At 39.6% G+C, this 18,560-nt stretch overlaps 1 protein-coding gene across 1 annotated transcript; it reads left to right on the top strand.

The window, feature by feature from the left end:
- The first annotated feature begins 202 nt into the window (after window positions 1-202).
- On the top strand, window positions 203-17,924 carry PRKRA (protein activator of interferon induced protein kinase EIF2AK2). The gene is made up of 8 exons (XM_046659424.1): window positions 203-453; window positions 1,048-1,217; window positions 4,336-4,417; window positions 6,532-6,610; window positions 7,656-7,773; window positions 8,977-9,071; window positions 14,106-14,280; window positions 17,187-17,924. Exons 1-8 carry the CDS (start codon window positions 389-391, stop codon window positions 17,342-17,344), a joined length of 942 nt encoding a protein of 313 aa, XP_046515380.1. The 5' UTR covers window positions 203-388; the 3' UTR covers window positions 17,345-17,924.
- Window positions 17,925-18,560: the final 636 nt, after the last annotated feature.

The raw sequence follows: 18,560 nt of genomic DNA, 5'->3' as shown, positions 1-18,560 counted from the left end.
GAAGCCGGGGGCCGAAGGCGGGCCACGGCCTGGACCTCCCGAGAGCCCGGGCTTCGAGGGGCAGGACCTGGAGGGGGTGGGCGGGGCTGGCGCCGAGGGGACCAGGAGCGGGTGGGCGGGGCTGGGCCTGGAGAAGGGCACGGAGCCCGGGCCGTGAGGGGGCGTGGCCGGGAGCCGGGCCGGCGCTGCCACACCGAGGCTCCGCCTCCGCCCCCGCCCGTCCCCTTCGCAGGAGGGACGCAAGCTGAGAGGAGAAGGGGAGTGGAAGGAGGGGAGGCGGCGGCGGTGGCGACGCTGGAGCTCTCCGCTCGGGGACCGGCCGACCCGGGGAGCGAGGACGTCGCTCCGCACTGCTCTTCCTCCGGCCGCCGAGCCGTCCCTTCTCGCCATGTCCCAGAGCAGGCATCGCGCCGCGGCCCCGCCGCTGGAGCGCGAGGACAGCGGGACCTTCAGGTCAGCGCCCGGGCGGTGGAGGCCGAGCCGGCAGGGCCGGGAGCGGTGGGCAGGAGAGGCGGGGGCGGGGGAGCCGGCTTCCCAGCTGCATTCTGGGTAAAGCCCCTTCCCGGCGCCGTCGCCCCCGCGGCTGCAGGCGGACCGGCGGGCGCTCGGCCCCGCCCTCTCGGCGGTGCGCGGGCCGGGGTCTGCGGCCTGGCCCCGCCCCTCCTGCGGCCGCGGGCGGTGGGCGGGGTGGGCGGAGGTGGCGCGTGGCCGCCACCCTCGGAAGGAATTTGTGGGCTTGGTCTGGAGAGGTTGCAGCTCCACTGTCCGCTCTGGTCCCCGCTCTGGTCCCCTGCGAATGCTTCCTGCTGGTATTCAAGTTATCTCCCTACAGTCCTCGCTCCCCCTGCCTGCCCCTGCCCGCCCCTGCCCGGGGCCCGCTGCAGCGGGGCCGGGAGATTGGCGCGCCTCGCCGGCCCTGGCGCTGGCTGCCGGGGACCTTCGGCGCCTCCCGCGTCACCGTTGGTGGCGGTCAAAACTAGCCTCTGTATGCTTCTGCCTCCCTTCCCGCTTTGGCATGCAAAGCACACCTTTTTCTGTTTTTTGCAGTTTGGGCAAGATGATTACAGCTAAGCCAGGGAAAACACCGATTCAGGTATTACACGAATACGGCATGAAGACCAAGAACATCCCGGTTTATGAATGTGAAAGATCGGATGTGCAAATACACGTGCCCACTTTCACCTTCAGAGTAACAGTTGGTGACATAACGTGCACAGGTCTGTATGCGCAGTTAACCCAGATGACCAGGGGGGTTGGCCGGCAAGACTTGGTATTGCTTTTCAATTCGGAAAAGTGCTGTTTTTACCGGAGACAGCTGTGAGGAGCAGGCTCTTGAAACTGAGACCTCTCATCTCAGGTCATTGAAACTTTGCAAGTTCATCTGATTCTTTCCCTAATTTTCTCTTCCCCAGATACCAAGAGAAGCTCACAAACATACCTTAGGATTCTCCTAGGATTCTTCCAAGAATTAGGGAGAAGCAGGAAGGTTCTAGGAGCAGTCATAGCTGCATCAGTAGGTGCTGTCCACTTTCATAGATTATAGCAGATGCCAGGAGTCATAACCTCAGAATTTTTGGAGCCTCTACTGTCTAGGTACGGACTCATTTGGCGGTTTGGGCCCGTTGTACCACACTCGATTCTGTATCCAAGCAAAATGAGGAAGGCAGAAGGCTCGAATACACTGTATCGCATAGCAGCTTCTAGATCCTGACTCTGTACAGATATTTTAATAAGATGTTATCTCCTTTTTTATACATGAGAAGACAGGTTGAGAGAGATTTTAAGGAGTGTGCCCAGGGTCACATAGCATCGACGTTTCACAGTTCAGACTCAACTTTATTGGTCTGTGAACTTGAGCAAATGATAACTGAAGTTGCCCATTTGTAGATGTAGACATTTTATTTCTTATGTATCTTATTTAATTGAAACATAAAAAATACTGAATACTAAATTTAATTTGGAATAATACCAAGAAGAAAATTCAGTAGGAAGGCTGAAGTTCTGCCATCTGGTAATCTGAAGCTATCATTTGTTGATGTCCCTGAAAATCTGGAGTCCGCTATTTTCATAGAAGCCACTTGAAGAAAATTTTGAAGCTTTTTTGTCTATATGAGTTAGGTGGATTGTAGGTGCTAGCTGGAAGATCCCTCATATGAACTATAGAATCAACATTGTGTTAGTGCTTTAGCTGGTCTATTTTTAAATATTTAGTGAAAATTCAAGAAGAAGTAGCCTTTTTTCCCTCAGTGTGTTTTAGATCAGAGATTAACAACCTGTAACAAGTGTTCTGCCTAGGTAGGCCCCCACCTGTTCTCATGCTGCCCTGTCTTGTTCAAGCTTATCTGCCTCCACATCTTCAGATACTATCTAAAAGGCTGAATTCTGAAGTCTCTATCTTCATCCCAGGCCCACTTAAAGAACAGTGTATCAGCCTGTGCTTGCTGGACATCTTCACTTGGGTGACCAGAAGTCACCTCATTCACTTATTGTCCCAAACTAAATCCATCTTCTTCTTTCTCACATCCATTCCCCCTGCATTTCCTAGCCCAGGAAAGCCACCACCATCACTGATTTGCTCACAGTAGAAATCTTGGTTTCATCTTCTTGACTCCTTCCCCTTGTCCAGACTATCACCAAGCCCTACTTCCTAAATATCTCTTAAACCTGTCTGCTTCTCTCATCTCCCCATTGCTTCTGTCCGGGCCACTGCCATCTCCCCCTTGGGTTATAGCTACAGTCTTGTAGCTGCTCTTTCAGCTTCTAGTCTTGTGATGTCCATTCTCTACGGGCCAACCAGAGTGTTCTCTCTGGCATTCACATCTGTTCATGTTATTTCCTTTGCTTAAAATCCAATCAGTGGTTTCCCCATCAACCTCTGGATAAATGCAGTTTTCTTAGTATGACTTAGAACCTTGCTTCTCAAAATGTGATCAGCAGCAGGATTGATATCCCCTGGGCACTTGATGGGAATGCAGAATATCAGGCCCCATGCCAGACATGCTGGATCAGAGTTTGCCTTTTAACAAAATTCCCGGGCAATTCCTATGCACATTAAATTTTAGAAACAAATTTAAGAGACTATTCCTTGAGCTCTCCCTCTCCCCTCCAACTCTCTAGCCTTTTGTCTCAAAATTCCTCCCCTTGGGCTCTTACTGTACCCATCTACTTGGGGCCCTTGAGCACATCCTGTCCTGTGTTATGTCTTTGCAGGTGTGTTTTCTCTGCCTAGAATACTCTTCCTAACCCCCGGCTCTCTTCACCCTGCTAGCTTTCACTGATGTTTCAGGTCTCCATTCAGCTATCTCTTCCTTCATGAAACCTTTCTGAACCCTTCCCAAGAGTTGGGAGCTGCCCCTTTTGTGTGCCTCCTGCAGCCTGCACTGAGGCCTGTCGTAACACATACCATTCCATATTTCAGATGCCTGTTTACAGACGAAATCCCTCCCTGGGTTGTGTGCTTTTTAAGGGCAGGCAGTCTGGTTAGTTCTCCACTGTATGCTTAACACCTGTGTTAGTGGATGAATAAGTATTGTTTGTGTGTCCTCTGACTCTTGAGGATCACACTTGAAATTTGTTCCATGTCCCATTTCTTTCCTCCACACCAGAGGAATGGACAGCAGCATTCTGATAACAGTTTCAAAGGGTCTCAACACCTAGTGTGAACTCAGAAGAAAAAAGATTGAATTCACCATTTACCAGGTGTGATTGCTTTCTAAAGTTAGGCATCAGTCTCGTGATTAGTCAGGCCTGTCCCCTGCTGCCCCCTTAGCTACCCTTGTAAGGGATACAGATATAGGGAAGACACGTAACATAAGCTCTCACCTTCTTCCCTATATAAACTTCTCCCAGTATACCCAGCGTGTGGCCATGACTGCTTAGCCAATCAGAGGGGTTAATCCAGTAGAGGATGGACTGTTGGAATAAATTTCAGCACATACTACTGTCAGACAGTGTTGCTGTCAGTGGCTTCCTTAAAGGAGACTTCTTGCTACAGAAGAATTTCTTCTAGAGTTAAATACTAAGTTGCATTTGTTCAGAAGGTGTGACATGGTCTACTTTATTATCATTTTATGTAATAAACATATATAATGTAGATAAGGATTTTTTATACCGGTATGTGCAGAGTTAAATACATAGAACTGTTGAAAGCATTTTTTAATATGTTAATTTCTTGTGAATATTTTATTACAGTGAATAACTGTATATAGTATATGTTTTTATTACCTAGTGTGTATGTATAAAACCTGTCGTGACTTTATTTTGTATTATGAAAACCATTATGTGCAAGCCTCACATTTTCACAGGGTATAAAGATTTTTTTTAATCTTAATTCAGGTGAAGGTACAAGTAAGAAGCTGGCGAAACATAGAGCTGCAGAGGCTGCCATAAACATTTTGAAAGCCAATGCAAGTATTTGGTGAGCTAAACTTTTTTGTATTCTGCAGCTCAAAAATATCTTGGCTGAGGTAAGATTAAAAGTTTAAACATGCTCACAAAAGCAAGAAAGTGAACAATCATTAGTATCTAGCTCGAAAATTCTACTTCCTGTAAAAACCTGTCATCCATTAAAGACAACTTTATCCTTAAGAAATTAAATCCAGTAAGTAACTATTAAATGAAGGTTTTTATGAACTAGGCATTGTTTTTTCCAGATGGGGTGCAACAGTAGAAAACTAGAGTTTTTCTGGCAAATATCTTACTGTATTAAGACTTTAATTATTTCTACACTAAAGAGAACAAGGTGGAAAAAGATCAGCTAAAAGTACTCTTATAGGAATTCCAATTTGGAAGGAGACAAAGAGATTTCCTTGTATTATAGAATGTATACCAAATACAGAGGATCTTAAGTGGGGTGTTAATTCTTGACATATCTTTCCAAAATAAATTTGTTGTCACTCTAGGCGCTTTTGGAAAGAGAGTTGGTCCTGGAGCAACTCATGCACCATGAAGCATTGTCCTTTGGTTTCTGATGAGCACACCCTGCAGCGTGGTGTGCCTTCAAATTCTTCTTTACGTGCACTCAGATATACTTGGAATGTAATCTGGTATAATCTGCTCATAGCTGACAGCAGAAGCCCATGGGAATTGAGGGTGGTTTTTTTGTTCCCCATCCATAGCAAAACTTTTGGCTTAGAGATGTATTTAGGCTTGCATGCAGTGCTCCTCCTTTCTAAGTCATTCTAAACCATTTGGGTGGTTTAGAACTAACCAGTGACAAGCCTTGGATCTTACAAAATGATGCTTGATTCTTTATGGTCATACATTATAATTGATTTATGCTAGCTTTCTAGACATGCCAAATGGCATGGCAGGTATTGGTTTTTCCTCTCACCGTTGATGGCCGTGCTATTTCTGTGCAGCCCAAAGGTCAACCCATAGTGTTGAGTATATTCATAGAAATGAGTGTACGGAGTGTCCTTTCTGCACCTGGGCACTTCACTTTGTCAGCAAAAAAATGCTAACAAACTTTACTATATATTTGTGCTTCTTGACAGATAAGATGGGGATTACTAAGCTGTAATCAGGCCTAAAGTGGCCTGATTTAATACAGAGACTTTCTCACTTCTCCATCACAATTATTTGGGTAGCTTCGGCGTGTGCATTGTAAGTGAATATTTGTACCTCGTCAGCCTATGTAAAGCGTGAAATTCTGGCAGTTAGGAAACAAACTTAAGCAGGTGGCCATAAGTAAACCTCATTTGTCATGGGAGAAATGACTCTGCAGTGGTCCAGCTCTAGGTAACTTGGTCTGCAGCTTATTCAGTGTTAGGCACCTCTCACCCAAGAAACTAGTAATTTCGGACTGCTTGCAAGAGATTGTTCTCTTTTTCCCTAATCACGATTCCCACTTGCTGAAACCAGATTCATGCAGGCCATCTATTTTATGCGGGATGCGTATAAATCTTGGGAGGATTATTCTAGCATAGAGCAGATGATAAGTCAACGGATCTTTCTTCCATAATTCTCTGGATGAGAAAACAACATTTAGGATCTCTATCACTCACATTGCCAGGCTAAATTTCCTGACTAATAGTCATTCTTCCCTTTTCGTGTAATTGTAACAGTAGTATATTTTATTTAAACACATTTTTATTGAGCACCTATTATATACAAAGCACTACAAGGTTTATGAAGGTAAGTAGGACAGGCCCTACCGTCAAGGATTTTACAGTCTGAACAGGGGAGAGGTATGGTGAGGGATGGACAAATTATGTGTATTTATAAGAGTGTATAATTTATGGTAAAATAATTTGCTTGAGAAAGAGTCAAACCAAATGTTATGATGGTTCAAAAGAGCGAGTAATTATGTTCCATTGGGGTAAAAGGATAGGTTTCTTAGAGAAAGTAGCATTTGAGATATACCTTGGCTGACGAGTAGATCAGATTCTCATAGAAGGTGGGGCGGAGAGGGGCATCTCATGTAGAAGGAACAAGAGCAAAGGCATAGAGGGTTAAATAGAAAACCTTGTCATTTATTTAATAATCTGAGGGAAATTATTTGGTTTTATAACACTTTAAAACAATGTTTAGCTTTGCAGTTCCTGACCCCTTAATGCCTGACCCTTCCAAGCAACCAAAGAACCAGCTTAATCCCATTGGTTCACTACAAGTAAGTCGCACAGTTTTTCCATACTTAACATTTTGTCTACTGAAGAAAGATGTCATAAATTGATGATATCATAGGGGCTAAGACAAGGAATTAATATTTTAAAGATAAGGTGGTGTAATATTTTGTTTTCCAAGTTATGATCATTAGATATTACAGCACTAACTTGAAGTTATTTTCTTATTTATTTACGTTTTGGATTTTCTTCCATATACAGTATCTGCCTTTGGTTTGTGGAATTCTCATTTGAGATCAACAGGACCTCAGTGCACATGGGTAGAGTGTTTTATACTTTAAGAATATTTCTTGCCACTCTTGTGACAAACCTCTTTCTACTTCTGTTGAGACAGAAGACTTTATAAAGAACCCAAATTGGGTAGCCTAACTCAAGAAAAGGGAAGTAGTCTTTTTGTTTATTCTACCAGAAAGAAATATATTCAGCTTTGAATTTCTGTATGCAGAATATCCTTCTTGCAGATTATCCATGTGCTCTGTTGGACAGCTCACCTCCCCGTCATCCAGTCCCTTGGTCTCTTTCCTGCTCTGTGAGATTGTCTGTAGTTTTCTTCCCCTTCTTTCCTCAACCTCATCCAGGTCTGTTTGTGTGCTGTGTCTGCTCCTCGTCTGCTCTTCATCGAATGCAGTAGTTAGCCAGCTATGGGGGTGGAAGTCTGTAGCTAGGAGGGGAGAGGCTTTAGGAACTGATGGCAGTGAGACCTATAGATGTCCTCTGTGATGTTCCCAAAGGGGACGACAGTAGCTTGTCTTTCTGTTTTAACTCTTTGATATCTGCTCACTGTGGCTTAAGGAAAGAACACCATTCATGGCAGGATTGCTTCAGTTTTGGTGTTGTGGGCTTATGAGATCTAAAATGTAGGAATATCTATGGGAAATATAGGGTGTTCTCTCATTTTTCCCTTGCAGAATCTCATTATTCTTTTCAAACATATAAATAAAAATGGGATCAAAATCATGAAAGAATATCATTTATGTGATTGAGCCATTGCATAGTAAAAATTACTGCTAACGCCTCATCTCGATTTTTTAGGAATTGGCTATTCATCATGGCTGGAGACTTCCTGAGTATACCCTTTCCCAGGAGGGAGGACCTGCTCATAAGAGAGAATATACCACAATTTGCAGGCTAGAGTCATTTATGGAAACTGGTACTTATTTCTTTTTACCCTCATACAACTGAAGACATTTGAAGTATTTTCAGATGATAAATGCCCATAGAAATGTCTGTCATGATTCTTTTCACATATTCCTGTGGGGGAAAAAATTGATACACTCCTGTTTTACTGTCTCTAACTTTCTGCAATTGAATTTAAGTATAAATATTTAGCTTAAGAATATTTATACTTCTTAGTTTGATATTTTAAGAAATCATGGATAGACAAAATAAGTAATTAACTCTTTAAACAGTCTTCATTGATATATTAGTGACTTAAAAAAACTCATTTTGGAGAAAAAAAGCAACAGTAAGAGGACTAAAAGAAGATTATGTTTGAAAACAAGATGATTAAAAAGAGACTAGATCGCAAGAAAATTTCAGTGATATAAAAATAAAGTAGAAATTATCCTTTTGAATTATAGTGACATCTATGTTGTAAAGGCCAGTACTGTGAGAAAAAAGTCAGTAAAGTATTAGAGAGCATTCCTGTTGTAACTTCTCTAGCATGTTTTTATCATTTTTAAAGTGGCTCAAGATGGAGTTTTGCCTTGGTGTTAGATGTTAGTTTCAAGTAATAAGCAACTCTTTGCCCTGAAGCGGTAGTGTGGGCCAGTGCAGAAAGCAGCACAGAGCTCTGCTTCTGTTCCCAGTGTAATCCTTGGTTTGCAGGGTTAGGCAAATTACTTCATCTCCTTGGGTCTCAGTTTTTAAATCTGGAAAACAAAAACATGGAAGTAGATGATATTTCTGGTGTCTTTCAATTACAGCATCGCCTAAGCCCTTCGTATTCCTATTAAAGAAAGAAATTCCACATAGGTGTCAGTTTATGGGAGATTGTACGCAGGAAATAGACATTGAGAGATAGGAGTTGTAATTCAGATGGACCTTGATAAGCTTGAATATTTGGGCAGAATTAAACCAAGTATGTTTATTAAAGCTAGGCATAGGGAAATATAACTGTGAAAGTGTAACTATTAAAGATAAACTGTTAAAGAAAAGAAATACCTTCAAAAATGTCAGAATTAATAGCTGTCTGAAGCACAACAAGCGAAGATATCAGATCAGACAAAGAATAGTCTGGTGTATAAAAGCCATGAGGTTGTTCTTTGATTAAACACAATATTTTAGACATTTGATCATCCTCTACAGACACCAGTTTCTTTTCTAAATTGACCATTTCTTTTTCTTTCTTTAGGAAAGGGAGCATCAAAAAAACAAGCCAAGAGAAATGCTGCTGAGAAATTTCTTGCTAAATTCAGTAATATTTCTCCAGAGAACCACATTTCTTTAGTGAGTAATGATCAGACAGCTATGATGTTAATGCAATAAGTACCTCTTGCCGTAGGAAACTTTCCTTGATTTCTTACTGTATAGATACTTCAGAGTTGCAATTTTTAAAAATCTCTTCATTGTTCAGTTATACACCACCCCAATTTTAGCAGCTTGCTGTATATGAGCCAGGGTCACAGAGGTGACCAGTCAAGAGAGCTTGGGAGACACAGTCAAGTTCAGAAAAACATGATGGGATCTACACAGGATAAGCCAGTAGTGCCAAATGTGCCTTCAGGTTGATGGTGCTTTTCCATCCCTTTATTCACTCATTCATGTATCCGCTGAGCAAGCATGTAATGAGCTCATACTGTGTGCCAAGCTTTGTGCCAGGTACTGGCATATGGTAAATAAGACAGTCTCTGCCCTTAAGGAGTTTGTAGCCTGCCGAAAGAGCAAAGAACCCCACAGGCTGGTCCTTACAGAGGGTGCTTGGGAACACAGGAGAAGGATCCAACCAAGATGGGGGGTTTGGGTGGGGAAAGCTTCCTGGGGGAAGTAATATGTAAGCCAGAATCTGTAGGATGAGAACAGAGGGAAAGAATTGCAGAGAGAAGAAAGAGCATGTGCAAAGACCAGGAGTGGAACATCGTATGCAATCTAGGAACCCTAAGTAATTAGATATGACTAGAACGTAGAGTCGGAGGGAGCCAGTCTCAAACAGTGAATCCAGAAGGGTAAAGAGAGATTAAATCTCTGAGGGACTGCTCTGTTAAGGAGATTGAACTTTGTCCTGAAGGTACTGCAAAGTCCTTAAAGAATTTTAATCTGGGAAGGACAGGGTCTGATTGATACATTAGAAAGGAAATCGCTGGCTGCATTATGGTGATTGAATGAATATTAGAATCAGAGCGATCTGCCAGAATGCTGTTATGGAAAGCAGATGAGAAATGATGGTGGCCTATACTAACGTAGTGACAGTTCAAATGATATATTTAAAAATTATTTATAAAACTTTAGTACATGGGGTATGGTAATTGACTGGATGTAGGGAATAAGGGAAAAGGAGGAAATAAATATTTTTAGCTTGGCAAATGAGTAGATGGTGATACCATTCAATAATATAGAGAACACAGAAGATAAGTAGGATTTGAGGGGGAACAGATAATGAACTAAATGTAGGATATATTGAATTTGAAGTGTTTATGGAATCTCTAAGTGGAGATAATTGAGTAGGCAGTGGGGCCTACTCAATAGTATAGAGCTTAAAAGATTGGGCTACACATGATGTATTGAGATTCTGATTTTCGTAGATAGGTATGTCTTGCGGTGCCTTATCTGAGAATAGTATATTAGGTGGGAAGTGAGAAGTGAGGACTATAGCAGTGTCCTAAGTTTATGATAAAATAAGGGCGTATTCTGTAGACAAAATATCAAAGACAATATGCAAATAATATAGTTTTGGTTTTACTTTTTTAATAGAGAAATACAAAACATTGCGTTCGCTTCTTTTAAAATTGGATCAGAGATGACACCAAAATCCCAAAGCACAAGTAGGTTTGCAGGTGAATTCTGTTAAATCTTCAAGGAAGAGAGAATTTCCAATGCCATTTAAACTCTTCCCAGGAATATATATAACATAGGGGAAGCTGCTGTGTTTGTTTTCCAAAACCAACATAACACTAACACCAAAACCTGACAATAGCAAATCCCAATGGAAAAAACTGTGGATTAATCCTTATCTCCCTTATGGTGAAACACCTGAATAAAACAGTCAGTAGAATATTAAACGAATAATATACTTTACACAAATAGAGTTTATTTCAGGAATGCAAGAATATTTCAAGGTTAGTAAATCTTTTACTATAATTAACCACATTAATGGGTCAAAAGAGAAAAACATATAATCCTCTCAGTGGATGCCAGAAAGATATTTGACAGTCATTATTGATAAACACTTTAAAGATATCCCTATTGTGATCGAAAACATCTACCTCAAGAAACTCAAAATCATGGTTACATATTTAAATATTGCAACCATTCCCATTAATTTCAGACCTAAGACAAGGATGCCCACTGACACCGTTTTTTTTAACCTTGTTGTAGAAGTACCATCCAGTATAGTTAGACAAGAGAAAACAATAAGAGGTTAGAAATAAGAAAGGAGGAGAGAAAAATTATCATTAACTACAAATAATATGATTATATCCCTGTAAAACCCTGGAGAAATACTACTATAAATAAGAGACTTCATCAAGGTAACTGGTCATAAAATTAATATACAAAACCAATAGCTTTCTCATGTTATTTAGAGTTATGAAGGTAACTACCAGGATAATTAAAAATAGAAAGTTAAAAATTATTGCTTCTGGAAAGGGGACTGAAGGTAGGTATGGAGTGAGGCTGGAATTTGTTGCTTTTATAGTTCTCTGCCATTTGATTTTTTGTTGTATGTGTGTATTACTTTAACAAAATTTATGAAGCTTGATAACATGGGTCATTTTATGGCAAAATAGAAAATCTATCTTGAAAAAGTATACTGGGAAAAGATCAGTAGTTTTCCTACTTATAAATATTAAGAGGTATAATATAGAAGATCCCGTTTTCAATAGTAGAAAGGAGGAAAATATGTCTGGGAGTAAACTTAAAAAGAAATGTGTAGGACCCACATGAGAAAAACCTTAAAACTACTGAGTGAGATAACAGAACTTAAATACGTGTAAAGCCATCTCTTTGTTTTTTATAGGAAGACTCGGTATTGTAAATATATAAAAGTGTAATGCAGTGTCACTCAAAATCTACCAGAATTCATTTTGGGCCTTGTTAGAACTTTACTAAGTTTATGTGGAAAAATAAACTCTCACGAATAGCCAAGAAAACTGACAAGGAAGAGTATAGGAGATGGGGTTTACCCTACCAGAAAATAAAACATAAAATAAAAACTGTTGTAATTAAAACAGGTGCTGATACAGAAATAGACAGAGGATAGAATAGAGAATCCAGTGTAGATGCTAATCCACATAGGGACATAGTATATGACAGCAGTGGGATTTCAGATTGGTGGGCTAGAGGATAGATTATTCAGTAAATGATGTAGAAACAACTTATGGCCCCATTTGGGGAGAAACAGTGTATATATTTGTGCATGTGTATATGACATATGTTTAGGTTGCTACGTTATTCCTTCCATCACGATAAATTTCCAGTGAATCAAAGATTTGAACGTAAGAATTGAAACTGTATAAGTATGAGAAACCGTGGAAGAGCTTTCCTTTTTAAAATTCTTAGCGTGGGGAAAGCCTTTTTTAAGCATAACTTAAAACCTAGAAGCTGTAAAGTAAAAGATTTATAAGTTTGACTACATAAAACCTACTGCACAGCAAAAAATCTGTAAGTAAAACCAAGAATAAAAACAAAATGAGAAGAAATTATTTTGAACACATGGTTGTAAAGGGACTGTTTTCAGTACCACATAAAAAGTTCTTAAGCCATGAATAAAAAAGACAACCCAGTAAAGAAATACAAATTGGTAAAAAAAAAAAAAAAAAATGTTCAACTTCATTCATGCAAGTTAAACAAGGTACTCTTGTCATCCGTTAGGTTACCTAACCTACACGGTTTGATGATGCCTGGTGAGAAAACCAGCCCCCTCCAAGGCAGTTGATGGGGGTAGAAATTGGTTCAGAAATCACTGTGGAAGTATATATCAAAATTAAAAGCACTCATGTTCTTTGACTCAGCAGTTCTACTTCTAGAAATTATTCTACACAGAAAGTCATCCAAGTGCAAAAGAGTTTTATTGTAATATTGTTGGTAAAAGCAAGAAACCGGGAACAACCTAAAACCCATAGTTGAGACTGGTAAGATAAATATAGTGCATATATGTGCGCTGATATGAGAAAAATGAACAAGATATAGAAAACTAAGGTATCATTTTTGTTTAAAAAGGAGATTATATATGTGTCTGTGCTTGCATGTGCATAGAACACTTACGGAAGGATACTGAAGAGATGTTTAATGGCAAGTTTCTCTGGGGAGTGGAACAGAAGTCTTCAGGGAAGGGGTAGTGAGGAAAAGAGACTATTCTTCATTATATATTTGTTCTTATTGCAGGTATTTTTTTTACTATGTAAATAAATTATGATTTTTTTTAAAAAACGATATTTTTTAAAGTTCCAATCATGGAATGTAAAATTCTATTTAGTAAACCTTAACAAATTACTCAATTCTATATCATGACCATTTCTATGATCTTTTGAAAATCCCTTAACCTCTGTCAGGCCCAGTGATAAATAAGACTAAGGATGAGTTGCCCTACTTACTTCGGAGAATAGTTGGTTTTGGCTTTTTAATGTGAAAGCAGTTTGAGAAATATAAACATGGAAATATGTAAAGCATTCTAAGAACAGAAGTGAAAAGGGAAGGCTATAGGGGAAAATAAAGAAAAGTGGAAAAGGAGAAAGAAAACAGAAAAAATTAAGTTCAGTTGGGTTCTGGCATAAGTCCCATAAGAACTTTTTGACATCCTTCTCTTCATTTGAATGATTTGTTCTTCTCAAACCCAACTTGCACATTTCACCTTTTCTATAGTTTCTTTGTTTTCTGCTTTACAGCTATTAGTTATAGTGCCTGGTATTTAATACAAGAAACCATAAAGATATGAAAATTGTTTTATATTTTAATTTTTAAGTCACTCCATTAGGCAGATTCAATTATTTCCAGATTTGTTTATAGTGCTCTTAAATATCTTACACATCTTAATGTGAAAATTAATCAGAAAATTTGACTGAGAGACATTGGTACTATTCAAAAGTGTTTTAAAATACTTCCTGTATATTACTGTGTGGCCTTTTTTTTTTTTTTTTTTTTTAGCATCATGGTATTTGTTAAATGTGTGTACTTGTTAGTGTTTAAATTGGAAAGTTAACCAAATGGTATGCATTTAAACATGTTTTATAAAGTATTAAATGTCAATGCCTAATAAATGTTTTTAGTTATAATAGTGTTGGAACTCAGTCCAAGTTAAGAATCTTAATCTTCATCTCTGTTTTTCAGACGAATGTAGTCGGACATTCTCTAGGGTGTACTTGGCATTCCTTGAGGAATTCTCCTGGTGAAAAGATCAACTTACTGAAAAGAAGCCTCCTCAGTATTCCAAATACAGATTACATCCAGCTGCTTAGTGAAATCGCCAAGGAACAAGGTTTTAATATAACATACTTGGATATAGGTATGATTTTTTTTCTTTGGCTTATCCCAAAACCTGTTTCTTTTTAAACAATGTTTGAGAAACAAAACCCCTTGTGTACTTTATTTCACTGATTATGGATTCTGACTATAATTACCAGAGCAGTAATATATATCCTTGATATGTCCCATTCTTATAAATAATAATAATACATAACATGTATACAGTTATAATAATAAAATCAACAATAGCTAAGATTATAGAGTTTTACTACATGCCAGGCAGTATTCTAAGGACGTTACATGTTTCAACTTACTGAATCCTCAGACTAACCCTGTGAAGTAGGTTCTGTCATCCTTACATGTAAGGGAGGAAGGTAAGGCAAGGAAAAGTTGAGAAGTTTGCCCGAGATGCCATAGCTAGTCAGTGGTAGAGCCCAATTAGGGAAGAATCCCTGAATGCACACTATTTGTTAAACTAGCCCTGACGGGCAGCTTGACAAATAAAAAGGCACCCGTGTTTCTAGAACAAGTACCAAGTTTGTAGAGGCCAGACCTCTTCTCTCCACTTTGTCACTGTGTGCCGGTTCTGGGAGATAAAACGGGGAAGTCAGTTTATAGCTTTGTCCCATCCAGGCTATCATCATCTACATTTTCTCTAGCCCTTAATCATTTAGATAGATAAATGTAGACAGACTGGAAAGCAAATCAGTTTAGATTTTCTTTTAATTCAGTGTATAACTGGCCCATTCTTGCGTGTGTGTGTGTGGTGTTATGAATTAACATCAGTATACTATGTGAAGAACTTGATATCCCTTATTCCAGCCTCAGTGAGCTCTAGGGACCTAGCTTGTTAGAGAGTAGCTAGTACGCACTGGGATAGTAGGGTGTTTCTGGGGTGAAAGAACTTCTGACTTTCTCTGCTACTTTGGGATTGAATGATGGGTCAGGTGCAATGTCTTACTGTACTGAGAATGATGCAGAACCTGGGAATTTAGTGCAGGCAGATGGTCAGAAAAGGTGGCTGATGGGAGACCATTCATTCAAAAATTATTTGTTAAGTATCTGCACTTTGTTGGGTGTTTGAGACACAGAGATGAATAAGCCATGTCATGAATAGATCTATGGTAGGTTTTGAATCCAGGAAAAGAAGGAAACTTGAGATGACTTTTTAGATTATGAATTAATAATGCCTTTGAAATGCTTCTTACTAATTCTAAGAACTAAACAGTTCTTGTAAATGTAGAACAGCAGTCTAAAAACCAAAGTCAGTTAATTTGGCTAACTTCTATGCAGTTACCTTCAAAAGAACCTAGATATTCTCCAAAGAAGAAAACAAATGGCCAACGAGCACATGAAAAGATGTTCACTGTCAGTCATCAGGGAAATGCAAATCAAGACCACAGTGAGGTACCAATTCATACCTATTAGGCTGGCTATAATGGAGAAAATAGAAAATGACAAATACTGGCACTGGTGTAGAGAAATTGTAGCCCTCATATGTTGGTGGTGGAATGTAAAATGGTTCAGCTGCTGTGGAAAACAGGAGTTTTGTAGCTCTCCAAATGAGTTTCCATATGACCCAGCAACTCTACTGCTAGGTATGTACCCAAAGGAATTGAAAACTGGTGTTCAAACAAATACCTGTACACATGTTTTCACAGCAGTACTATTCACAATAGCCAAAAGGTGGAAACAACCTAAATGTGAATGAATAAATCAATTGTGGTATATATGTGCAGTGAGGTATTATTCAGCCGTGAAAAGGAATGAAGTTCCAATAGATGCTCCAACATGGATGAACCTCAGAAACATTACACTAAGTGAAAGAAGCCAGACACAAATTGTCACATATTATATGAGTCCGTTTATATGAAATTTCCAGTGCAGGTTAATCCAGAAATTGGTGGTTGCTAGGGGCAGGGGTAGGAGTGGCGATGGGGAGCAAGTGCTTAAATGGGTACAGTGTTTCCTCTTCGGGTGATAAAATGATGACAATGTTTTGTAACTAGTTAGAGGTGGTGGTTGCACAACATTGGGAATGTACTTGATGCCATTGAATAGTTCACTTTAAAATGGTTAATTTTATCTTACGTGAATTTTAACCCAATTTAAAAAAAAAAAGAACCTGGATGCTAGAACTGGAAAGCCTCTTCACACATTAAATAACCGCAGTGTATCTGGTTTTTCTCTACTGTGTTGACTCCAGCTGAAACAATAACATTTAATCATGACCACTTTAAACAAATCATAACCTGTTTCTACTTCTTCCTCTTGTCTCGTTCAGCCATCTTTAGTAAGAGTGATTCATGAGTTGATGAGAAGAACATTTGTTTCCTGGGTTTAGGTATTGTTTTTAAAAAACATGTACAATATGGAACTAGACTCTCTACACAGACTTAGAAGCAAAGAACATGAAGGCACAAGGGAAGTCTTGCCCTGAACCGTGTGTTTCTTGGTTCAGATGTCTACTGAAAAGAACCCTACACTTCATAATAGGAAATACAGTCCCTCTAGTTCTCTAGCAGCTGGTTTTTTCCATTTTAAGAAAGTTGCTGTGGTTCAGTAATTTGCAAACACTGTTCAACTAGCCGCATTAGGATTGCTTTGGGAGCTTGTTTTTTAAAATGCAGGAATCTGGCCACTCCAACCCCAAATCCTGCATTTCTGATTGAGCAGGCTGGAGTGAGGCCTGGGTACCTGTATTTCTTTAAAGTTCCCTCAGGTGATTATGAAGCACAGCTGTGTTTGAGAACTACTGCTGTGGCTGAGTGATTGTGCTTTGTTTTTTGTTTGTTCCTATGAGAATGGCAAAGATGATGAGCAAATGGAGTAGCAAACCATGGATGCTTCTGGAGAAGGACAATAATAAAACCTGTATTGTGTTTACAAAGGATCTGCTTTGTGTGCACTTGGGATTAATCTTTATGTTTGAATATGTCATTACAGAAGAACTGAGTGCCAACGGACAGTACCAATGTCTCGCTGAGCTGTCCACCAGTCCCATCACAGTCTGTCATGGCTCTGGGATCTCCTGTGGCAATGCACAGAGTGATGCAGCTCACAATGCTTTGCAGTATTTAAAGATAATAGCGGAAAGAAAGTGAACTTGGAACAACTTACAAAACCCTGCAGTAGCACATAGAAAGTTCCCCTTTTGCCCCTTCCCAAGTAATACGTTTACTATAATGTTTGAGTTTGTGTGTTGTTTCTAAATCTCTTCATAGATTCCATCAACACTCCAGATTTAATTATCTCCTGGTAGTTGTTACTAGGCTCTTTTTAATGGCTTCAACTTTGTATTGGTATATTGTATTTATAAACTTTGTACCATAGGCAGAGTGTAGCACCCATTTTACAATGCCATGTACATAGAAGGAAGAACCTGCATGTTTGTTGTGGATGATGATGATGATGATGATGAAGAAGAAGAAGAAATAAACCTACTGCTGGCAACAGTCTGTCTTACTGGTGCTTAACCTCTTCTCTGTGCAGGCTTTGTAAAGGGAATTAATTTGAAGGAAGCCCCTTAGAGTGTTGAGGAACGCACTAACAGGCTTTATTGAATGTGATTGTTAAATTTCAGGGAAAATGATTGGTCTGCTGTGTATTTGAATCCATGTAATAAAGAGCTGTTGTTATAATGGGTTCTGCTCATTTTATTAAAGTGTTGCTGACTTGACTATGGCCCCATTCTTTTTAGCCGTTCTTGTGAGTAACGTTGTAATTTGGATGTTCTGTTATTTACGTATCTCTAGTTTACTTCTGAAAGTCAAGGTAAAAAAACCTGTGGCCTAAGCAAAAATTTACAAATATATACGTGATGAATCACTTCCATATTCTCCAAGCTTATGGAATGTTGTCTTTTTCTCTGATATAACCAGTCAGAGGTGAATTAGTAGTTGAAAAGCATTAGCAGAATTACAAAAAAAAACTTTCCACTAGGCTCAATTCACTTACAAAAACATTTCAAACAAAGCAGTGCGATTAAAAAGTTAGGAAAGAAGTCTCATGAGCAAATTGTAATCTTGCCTTTTATGTTTCCATATGTCATCCTGTAATGCCTCAAGTCTGTCCATCAGCGCCAGCCGATAGTGCTACCTTTGTGGATTAGGTGGAAGTCTCAGGCCAGTGCTGGAGCTCAGGGAAGGCCTCAGAGAGGAAGAGAGCTCTGAATGATAAAGGTAGGTTTGACAGTCTCCAGTGTTTATCCGGCAGGAAGTGTGTAACAAGTATTTTTGTGTCTGGGAAAAAAATTATACCTGGGTGGAATGCTTTGAGAAACCTAAAAGTACATAATAAAGGGAACACCCAGTGCAAGTA

The sequence above is a fragment of the Equus quagga genome, chromosome 4 (genome assembly GCF_021613505.1).
Source record: "Equus quagga isolate Etosha38 chromosome 4, UCLA_HA_Equagga_1.0, whole genome shotgun sequence".
NCBI lineage: Eukaryota > Metazoa > Chordata > Mammalia > Perissodactyla > Equidae > Equus > Equus quagga.
The sequence above is the reverse complement of the archived record's forward strand: the minus strand, read 5'-3'. Positions and strand labels throughout refer to the sequence as shown.

Excerpts from the sequence above, each read along its gene's own strand:
- PRKRA (XM_046659424.1), top strand. The coding sequence starts at position 389 with ATGTCCCAGAGCAGGCATCGCGCCGCGGCCCCGCCGCTGGAGCGCGAG. Across the intron at positions 1,218-4,335 it reads TGGTGACATAACGTGCACAG|GTGAAGGTACAAGTAAGAAG; the intron begins GTCTGTATGCGC and ends ATCTTAATTCAG. Across the intron at positions 9,072-14,105 it reads CAGAGAACCACATTTCTTTA|ACGAATGTAGTCGGACATTC; the intron begins GTGAGTAATGAT and ends TCTGTTTTTCAG.